Source organism: Leuciscus leuciscus (genome assembly GCF_965113295.1).
Source record: "Leuciscus leuciscus genome assembly, chromosome: 25".
NCBI lineage: Eukaryota > Metazoa > Chordata > Actinopteri > Cypriniformes > Leuciscidae > Leuciscus > Leuciscus leuciscus.
The window spans coordinates 27595265-27605745 of record NC_138724.1 but is presented as its reverse complement, the minus strand read 5'-3'; the positions used below and the strand labels follow the sequence as shown (position 1 = coordinate 27605745).

Below are 10481 nucleotides of genomic sequence, written 5' to 3'. Positions count from 1 at the left end.
AACATCTTACGCCCTTGTAATTAATGTGTTTAAGCGCCATATTCAGATATAGATGTAGGAATTGTATTATAAAGATGGCCATCACCAAATGCAAGCACAGAATGACTTAACTGAACCGTATGGTGGATCAAGATAAGAGAATATAACCTACAACAGTATTGATTACTGTATACAGTCTGAGACCAATACAAAAAGAGTTAACTTAGTTAATGATGCAAATGGGTTTACATTTGATTAGTGACCTACTGTAGAAACGGTGCAGAATCTTAATTTTTAGTAGCTCAAAATCTTTGTTTTACATTAAGCTCGTTATAAACCACGTCTGGAAGAAGTGTGTGGCCAGTTGTTCTGTTTACATAGATGTATTGGTCTAACAAAGGGTTTTCAAACTGAGCACCTCAAGGAAGTAGTGGTTGTTTAGAGAAAAACAGTGCAAAATGCAATTCCTGTCTCTGAAAATATTAAAATAAAGTGTTTCCTCTTCAGGGGTTTTATGATGTAATATAACAGCTTCCTCACTGTCGGTTAACTGAATACTTTAAGGAAGCGCTTTTAATAAAACACACCAGTTTAATTGTTTAAATCTTGACTTTATTTGAAATAACATACACAACTCAGTGCAGCTAGAGAACACATTATGAAGCAGTGCGGATGAGCATGTACACGTGTTTGTGGCACACAGATCAGTAATTGCACTACATAGAAATTATTATTACTCTCATTATTACAGTATTGCTATACCCCTCCCCTTGGCATGTCTTGAGCGACTGATTTCCAATCAGGCCTCAAGTCTTGGGAGATTCGAACTGGATTGCAATATCCGATTTGTGAAGAGTCCTCCTTATCCTTGACTTAAAAGCTTTTCCCTCAAACCGAGTCCTTTGCATTAAACGTTATAAGTTCCTGAGATCTTTCCATGGTATTATTGAGCCAAGTTTGGTCATTGTAGAAATACAACTCTGTTAAAATTTCACATCTTACCTAGGAAATGAAATTATCCACTGAAGAAAAAGAAAAAAAAACCCAGGAAAGGCAAAAAACAGAACGGAACGAACAAAATAAAAGAGAGAAGTACATAATAATACAGTTATTTCAGACTGGCGCAGCCCATCTCCAAGTGGACCAATAAGATGACAGAATTTGCTCTCTTCAAGCCCCTCCCCCAGGCAGACCCGCTCACTAGCACCTCCAGCTCTGATTGGCTGGAAAATCTGCCCATCAGGCCCCAGTCGGCCCAAGCTGGGAGAGCGTGTCTTTGTTCCTCTCCCTTTTCTTTAAATTCACCCAGAGTCTTTTATGTCTTTCATCTTTTTCCTCACAGTCTCCTCAGGTTTTTCTCATCATTCTGCGCGTTTGCCAGGCTTGGAACTTGTTGTACGCCGCCTGAAGCATTTCCTCCAGGTGGCCCGTTAGCTTTTGCAATCAGAAAACACAGGAAATTACTATGTAGTTCCACTGTAAGTGCATCAGAATATTTAAAAATGCTCTTAAAATTTCACATTATATGAACAAAAATATTTAAAAAACACTTTATATATGGAAAAAAATCCAAATACAGGAATCACACTGGAAATTATAGACACCTTAAACCTCAAATAACATTAATTTTAGCACGGAAGAATTAAATTATGTAGTTTAACAAAAGTATATGTTGAACAATTGTGTGCAACATATCGCATCTTTTCTTTTAAGAGCTGCTTTACAGCAGAATTGAACTCTATTTGCATCATTAAATTATTATTTTCCTGTTTATGCCTGTAAAGCTGCTTTGAGTTTGAAACAATCTGTATTGTATAAAGCGTTATAGAAATAAAGGTGACTTGACTCTTCAACCCTCTGGTACTCTTCCCTTAAGGGTCGTTCACACTCGTGATCCTCGGCAGTTACTTTTCTTAATGAAAGGAATGTACTATATTTTGTTGCAAAAATATTAATTATTGAATATTTAATATTTTGAGGGGGACCTCATCTAGAATGTTCACTATAAACTATGCACCATTTATTTCTATATAATGTAATAAAATATATAAATAGTCTTTATGCATTAAAAATATATAGCTGGGTTTTAAAATGTGCCATTCACTTCCTATGGCGGTCATTGACCACAAAGATCACAAGTGTGACTATTTTTTTAAGAACATTTAGCATTGTCTAATCATGTCCACATTATTTGTGTTCATATAAGAGGGTTAAACAACATTCTATCCTGAACCGGTTTTTCCACACAATTATGGAGATGGTAAAGTCTGAAACGCATTAATTATTCATGTGTCCTCTAAGAAGTATTCAGAGAAGCCATTACAGTAAGTGGAGGGGGCGTGGCCTTACATTAGTGCTCAAATACTGCCGTTGGATCTTCTCTTGAAAGGGGCGGAGCTTCGTCAACTGGAATCTCTCCAGGTTAGATTTCATCTTTACCACCTGTGTGCAGGAGGGAGGGACAGATATAACAAATCATGTTGCAATAAACAATAATAGTATACTAAGGCACTCGATTAAGCCTTCATTTTTTCATGGCTTAGATTTTAAAAACAGGTGACAAGCTGTAGTTACAGCACTTTTTGCATTCCTTGTGTTTATAAAAATATGCTACTTCCTTATTTCTGTTTGGAAATATTTTAATGTGAAGTAATTGCAGGTGTACTCCTTGACCTTCTCCTCCAGGAAAGGAGTGCTGACGGGGAAACAGGACCAGAAGTGTCGGAGCAGCTCTCCGGCGGCCGTGTATAAGTGCTTCAGCTCGCCCTGAACATCAGTGGGCACTAATTCTATATAAATAAACACAAAGAAAGAATAGATCAAGTTAATGGACAGTACAATGCCTTAATGAAACTTAAAATGCCTGGTTTAAACTCCTCGCAATAGCAGAGTGCATTAAAGTCTCAGCTGAGGCGGGTACATTTAATATTATTATACTGGGATGAATAGACAGTGTGAGGTCAAACACTGACGGTTAATGGTCTGTTGGCCTCCGCCCTGCATCAGAACTCCTCCAGGTGACAGCGCCGTGATGGCGGAGCTCGCCGCACTGCTTGACATCACCTAAAACAGGCCAGAAATGAATGCAAAATGTTTCAAGCTTTTACCCACAGATCCACATCAACCTCTCACCGGTGTACCTGCGTCAGGCGGGGTTTATAGTTCCTCATCTCCTGCTGGATAATGCTGATGGAGTTCATAATGTCCTGACTGGTGGTGTAATGCTGTGACTGTAGCGGAGTCGGGCCGTGGGAATATCTTACAGGAACAAACAAAACAAAACAAAAAACGTAATATGAAGATCTGTAGATTAACCAAACATCTATACGGTGTCTGGCAGATACAGAATAAAGGCGCTGGGTGTTTACCTGTCTGATTTCTTCAGGTTCAGAGCTATGGTCTTACGCACAGTCTCACCCTGAAGGTCATCATATTCTATGGCTTCCTGTAATTTCACCTGAAGAGCCACAAAAAAACATGAGAATCTAGTGTTATTCATGTAAAAAAAAAAAAGAAAGACAGATAAAAGACTAATAGGTCCTTAACAATTGATACTTATTAGATTTATTATAAAACCTTATTTTATGATAAATTTGTATGTATATATATATATATATATATATATATGTGTGTGTGTGTGAGAGTGTGTGTGTGAGTGAGTGAGTATATATATACACACACCCTTTTTTAAATTTTTTATGGATTGTTCCAAAATGTGGATAATTGTCAAGTCAATTGTTAGACAAAAATTTTTAACTATGGCTTAAAGGTTAGGGGTCGAAACCATAAATTGAGACTATGAGATAAAAAAACTCAATGACATAAAAAGATGAAATTATGACAAAAAGACTGAATTATGAGATTAAAAATATTTTATTTTATTTTATATAATTATGAGAAAGTAATAATTATGATAAAAAGTTGAAACTTTGACAAAAAGTTATAATTATGACAAAAACTCTTCATGTAGAAATTATGATTTATCTCATAATTATTATTTACCTAAGCATGATTTCGAAAAATATTGATAATTGTTGCATTTAAAATGTAATTATTATTATATATAATAACTGTATTTATAAAGCTGCAGTGATTTTGCTACATCCAGAGGGGTCTGCTTTGTGTCGTGCCTAACAACATCCATTAACCCTGGTAAAATCCTTGTAATGCACAACCTCGAGTGGCGTTTCACCTTTTTGAGTGGCGGCTGAAAGAAATCTGAATCTCTGGAGTTCCCATCAGTGCTGCTGGTCTCACTGGTTTGATCACTGGGAGCGTCCCTATATAGCACACACACACAGAATATTAAACACATGCAAACACATAGAAACACCCACACTCGCTCTTGAGTTGCTTACGCTCTGCGAAGGCCGGCCGCCAGCACCATGGCACTGTGGTGGTTAAAGCGTTTGATTATGGCGGAGTTGCTGTTTTCTCTCAGTGATTTGTTTGAGGGGTTTGATGTAGTGGGAGCTTTAGCTGTGCCGTAACCCTTCAGAGAAACACAGAGAGAACCAGTTTCACCAAACAATCCTACATGGAGAGGAACAGTCATTTAAAAAGTCTAACATCACTCACCTCATCTAAAGTCTTATCCTCGAGTGAAAGCAGATCCACCATTGGGTTCTTCACTCCTTGGTTCACCATTGATTTCTGGCCTGAAAAATGTGAATAAACAAACTCCATCAGAATAACACTCACACATAGACACATTTAACACGCTCAGATGAAGTCAACAGTCCGAGGGAGATTCCTGCAGAGATCTCAAAACTACATAAAGTACCCTTCTCGTCCTGTTTGGCACACTCGGAGAAGATGTCCTGCTGGCCCGTGTTGATCCGGTCCCTGTGGAAGTAATGAGACTGAAAGAACCGCGTCCAGAACTCCTTCTCTGTCATGTTGTGAGGAACGTTCTCCGCGTATTTCTGCTTGACTGCAATCGAAGACAAAGAGAGACAGAAAAGGGTCATTTTCGACACTTTCATGGCATTTTATTTGTCCCTAAAGTCTCAAAACAGTTATAAATTCTGAATATTTCACTACGTTTTTGAGGGGTACTATACCTTTCAGACTACTATATGTAAACGACATTTGTTATGATTGATTTGACCATCTTTTTGTCAAATTCTAACATCATTAGATGTATCGGTCGAAAAAAAAACATTTTCTGTCATAATTGACATTTTATGTAGAACTTTTATCTAATAATTATGATTTACTTGAGACAAAAAGATGGAATTATGAGGAAAAAATTGCATAATTATGAGAATATGAGAAAGTAATAATTATGACATAAGTTGAAACTTGACAAAAAGCCAAATTTTATGTAGAAATTATGACTTTTCTCTCATAATTATGTTTTACCTAGGCATGACTTTTTTCTTTCTTATAAGTGGCACAAAAAGGCTTCCATTCATAATGCATTGTGACAAGCTCAATAATAAAACATGGAGAGAAACAATTCATTCAATATCAAAAGGTATCAATAAAAAGCATTATGTATGTTTATGCTTATTAGAGTGACACACTGTTATCTGTGGCAAAACATACTGGGATAAATTGTCTATTAGTTTACAAAAGATTTGTGTTAAAATCAATCACTTATGAGGATCCATATCAGTTGAGATGCCGACTTAGAAGGAAGCTGCCTATGTAGATCTTAATCACATATGTCACACCTGTAGGGTAAGTTCTGAAGATCGACTCGATGATGTCAGAGGTCAGGTTGTACCGCAGGCCGTTGCATCCGTCTGTCTGTGGTCTGATGTCAGCCTGTAACCACGATGACATGATCATGAGGTCAATTTACATTAAAATAATAATAATAATAAACTTTATTTTCTATAGCGCCTTTAAAAGTAGCATCTCAAAGCGCTTCACAAAAATAGAAACAAGATAAAAACATACAATAATACAAACAATGCGTTAATGAAAGCAAAACAGATGAAAATAAAATAAAACTTGTTAAATCATGATGATTATTATAAATGATTTATCCGTGCACATCATTATTATTATTTTTTAATTCATGTGCACTCGTTATCTTTAATCAAAAACTCAAAATATCTTGGATGAGCTTTCCTGTAGCTCAAACAGTAGAGCGGTGGCGCTTGCAACGCCAAGGTCATGGGTTCGATTCCCAGGGAAAGCAAGAACTGATAAGAATGTTAATGTTGTGCCTTGAAATGCAATGTAAGTCGCTTTGGATAAAAGCGTCTGCCAAATGCATAAATGTAAATGAAAAAAACGTTAACCTCCAAAAGACATCTGTTCTCTTCATGACATGCGTCTCGGCGGAGGGTGGGACTAAACATCCTCCACAACGCACCACAATCTGACATTCAGATCTGCATCAATATAGTTCGCAACGCCCAACTTCCTACAATCCAATCAATTCCAGAGTGCCTAAATTTTTTTTCTCATTACAGATGCCATTTACCTTGGGTATATATATATATATATATATCACAATAGGGAAGAAAACCTATCGCAAATTTAGTTTCATGCCGATTTTAAACTGTTAGCCTTGTGATACGTTTAAACTCACCAGGAAGGCAGCAGAGATGCCCACTTCCTGTTGTTTGTTGTTGGCGAGGGAGTGCTCCACAGAATTCAGGCTCATCCGATTGGCCCAGAACTCCTCAGCGCTGATCACCTGACTCACCACTAAGTCCTTATAGAGCTGGAACAGAACAGGGTCTTCCTGCAACATCCTGCAACATAAAGCATCAGCTGGAGGTCAACCAACACCGATTACGTGGCCAATTTGCTGATGTTATAGTGACACAATAATCTAATGATGGCAAATGAGATGCAACTTTACTTGTTCTTCTCCTCCAGCTCTTTATTGGCTTTCTTCTTGAACTTGGGCAGGAGCTGCTGTAGCAGTTCTTTGATGGCGTCTCTGTCCTTCAGTGCTGTGCTCTCATTGGCGAAATGAAAGGTGGTGCTCTCTCCACTGTGCAGAACCAGCTGGAGCTGGATCTTGGCCTTTCCATCAGGACTGATCTTCTGACCTGCACAGGTACAGAAAAAAAGTCAACAAGCACATAAATATATGATGAGCAAAAACATTATGACCAGTCACAGGTGAAGAGAATATCATTGATCATCTCCTAACAATATTTTAAGACGTAGGAGAAATGGACAGGAAAAAAGATCGGAGGGACTTTGACAAGGGCCAGATTGTTATGGTGAGTATCTCTGAAATGGCAAGGATTATGTGTTGCTCCCGGTCAGCAGTGCTGAGGATTTACCAACAGTGGTTCGAGGAGGGACAAACACAGGCGACACAGGGTGTCGGACGCCCAAAACTCATCGATGCACGAGAGCAACAATCCAGTCTGATCCAGCAGAAAGTCACAAAATATTAATGCTGGTTATGGGAGGAATGTGTCACAACCAAGCGTGCCGCACAAGTCCAGAAAAGTGAAGCCAAAGTGTCTCGATCGCCCCCAGGTGGCTGGTCCCAGTACAGGTCATAAACCCCGCCCTCTCCATGTAATATAATGGATGTGTAAATCAAATTACACTTCAAATAAAATATTTCCCAAAGAAGTTTTGTGTCATTTTAGGTTGTTTTTATCACGCTGATGTAAGTTAAAGTGTTCTTTTTTTAAATAAGTTTGGTCTTAGTTAGTTATTTGATGCTATAAAAGCGGGAGTGTGATGTCATGATTGACAGCTGTGATTGACAGCTACTCTAAACAAAGTAGTCACTGAGGCACCAACAGACTTTTTGGGGGATTTTCGGAAGGAGATTAAAGCTTCAACTGTAATTTCTACATTTCCATAAGTGTTTATTTCACACCGACATGAGTTGTTCAGAAACTAATGGTTTCTGCGGGAGTGTGGGCGGGACATTGATATCGCGGCTCCATTTCACGCTCACCACTGCGCAAAATCAGGTCCCAAATCTGCGCAAGATATCAGTGCCATATTGGGACAATGGCAGATTCACTTTTCTACAATAGAAGAGAGTGTAGGTGCGTCGTCCATCTTTTTTTACAGTCTATGGTCACAACACACTGCATCTCACTCTGCTGCGTCACTGCAGATCAACGGGCACGCAAGCGTCAGAACTGGACCGCGGAGCTGTAGAAGAAGGTCACCTGGTCCGATGAGTAGTTTTCTTTTACATCACGTGGACGGCCGTGTACGTGTGCAGTGTGTTAAAGTGACGGCACCAGGATCACTGTGGGACGACGACAAGCCGGTGGAGGGAGTGCGATGTCCTGGACAATGTTCTGTTGGGGAAATTTGTCAATTTGACACGTGCCACCAACTTAAACATTGTTGCAGACCAGGTGCAGTCCATGACAATGGTGGAAGTGGCTCTTTCAGCAGGATAATGCACTCTGCCACACTGCACACATTGTTCAGGAATGGTTTGAGGAACATGATGAAGAGTTCAAGGTGTTCAATGCCTCCAAATGGATCTCAATCCAGCTGAGCATCTGTGGGATGTGCTGGACCGACAGTTCGATCCACGACGGCTTCATCTCGCAACATACAGGACTTGAAGGATCTGAGACCACAGGACTCTTGAAGAGGCCATGCCTCAGCGGGACGGTGCTATTTTGGCAGCACACGGAGGACCAACAGCATAATAGGCAGGTGGTCATCATTTTTTGGCTCACACACACACACAATTTAGACTGCAAATATAACATAATTGGAGTGAGCAGAAACTGCTGAGCTCTTTTACAACAAATTTCATTTCCATGCTAACAGTGAGTACTAAACATGATTTGTAGTCTGACTTGTGATTTCTACATTACCATATTTCATGACTAAACTTGAAAGGTTTATACACTGTAAAAAATCGATTTCACTGCAAAGAAAAATCTTAAATGGATTTCTATTAATCCATGCATAATGTAGGGTTTTTAAGGCATTGCTATAGGTATTTTAACACGTCAAAGGTTGCACCCGTGCCGAGGGTCACCAAACTCGGTCCTGGAGGGCCAGTGTCCTGCAGAGTTTACCTCCAACCCCAATTAAACACACCTGAACCAGCTAATCAAGGTCTCACTAGGCATACTAGAAACTTTCAAGCAGATGTGTTGGAGATAAACTCTGCAGGACAGCGGCCCTCCAGGACCGAGTTTGGTGAGCACACACCAAACAAACCCAAATGAGGTTGAAATGTGTGTGTAACTCACAGCGGATGTCGGCATAAAGGTGGCTGACCGAAAAGCGGTCCTTCCCTTCTGGACCCCAGGCGATCCGCTCGGCCATCAGGTACAGAGTCCCGTCCTGCTTTCTCTGACGGACCCTCTTCACCACCAACAACACCTCCTCGGACAGAGACGCCATGACTACACAAACAAAGGGACGTCCAAACCTCATTATTAATGCAGGACATTCAGATTAAAGATTTATTATGTGAACATAAATTGAACCTCCCTATTAAAGATGGCTCTTCACATAGTTTGTGGTTTGTGAAGGAAATAATGGACTCAAAACCCATTAAAAACCTGTTAAGGGTTGTGAAGAAAGGGTGTGCATTTAGCAGCTCTCAATAACCATTAAAACATGAAGAAATAAGATATTACATCAGAGACAAAACAGCCAATAATCAGATTCAAAACTGATATTAAATCAGATATTAAGTCATATATGACAACCGATTCAGATCAGACTCAGAATAGAAATCGAATCAGATCAGATATGACAGATTCAGATTAATCCGATATTAAATCAGATGGAGCTAACAGCACTAGCACACATCACTTATTCTTCACAAAACCCTTTGTTAAAGTCAATTATGTAAGACTCATTATAAATATATGTAGAAATAGAGAATCTAAACAACAGGTTTTTAATGCCAGAGACATTTTAAACACAACAAAACACATTTTAAACACATAAAGGTGATGAATCTGAAATCTGCAACTGAAAGCTGAACTCACGCTCACACCTGGTGACTTTAATTAACTGTTTTATTTCAATACAATAAACCCTCACCTGGCGCTCCAAAGCAGCTGAAGCTGAAGCCTCAATATTGATCTTGTGGTAAGCGAAGTGAAATCAGTGTTAATGTCAGTATTTGTGTTTTATTTACAGTCGTTACGGACGCCGTGAGTGACAGCAGCCCTCAGATCCGCCTTAGAAACAGAGTGAAGCCAGAAACAGTGACGCGCTTCCTCAAATGGCTGCCAAACGGAACACATTTCAAAATTAAAGTTCTCCATATGGTCAATGGATTCCATTTTAACAATATAATATAATATAATATAATATAACGGTAATATAATATAACGTTGATATAATATAATATAATATAATATAATATAATATAATATAATATAATATAATATAATATAATATAATATAATATAATATAATATAACGGTAATATAATATAATATAACGGTAATATAATATAATATAACGGTAGTATAATATAATATAATATAATATAATATAATATAATATAATATAATATAATATAATATAATATAATATAATATAACGGTAATATAATATAATATAATATA

The 10481-nt window shown here is 38.4% G+C and overlaps 1 protein-coding gene across 1 annotated transcript; it reads right to left on the bottom strand.

Moving 5' to 3' along the window:
* Nucleotides 1–569: 569 nt before the first annotated feature.
* Nucleotides 570–10102, bottom strand: gtf2h1 (general transcription factor IIH, polypeptide 1). Its single transcript, XM_082159231.1, has 15 exons — nt 9949–10102; nt 9144–9299; nt 6803–6995; nt 6527–6692; nt 5658–5751; nt 4763–4912; nt 4558–4637; nt 4338–4471; nt 4172–4259; nt 3348–3436; nt 3120–3237; nt 2952–3042; nt 2653–2768; nt 2329–2421; nt 570–1413 (listed from the first exon to the last, which is right to left on the bottom strand). The coding sequence occupies exons 2-15, from the start codon at nt 9295–9297 to the stop codon at nt 1327–1329; spliced, it is 1653 nt and encodes a 550-aa protein (XP_082015357.1). The 5' UTR covers nt 9298–9299; nt 9949–10102; the 3' UTR covers nt 570–1326.
* Between the last annotated feature and the right edge of the window lie 379 nt (nt 10103–10481).

Excerpts from the sequence above, each read along its gene's own strand:
- gtf2h1 (XM_082159231.1), bottom strand. The coding sequence starts at position 9,297 with ATGGCGTCTCTGTCCGAGGAGGTGTTGTTGGTGGTGAAGAGGGTCCGT. Across the intron at positions 2,769-2,951 it reads AGGCCAACAGACCATTAACC|AATTAGTGCCCACTGATGTT; the intron begins GTCAGTGTTTGA and ends TTATTTATATAG. Across the intron at positions 2,422-2,652 it reads CTCCTTTCCTGGAGGAGAAG|GTGGTAAAGATGAAATCTAA; the intron begins GTCAAGGAGTAC and ends TCCTGCACACAG.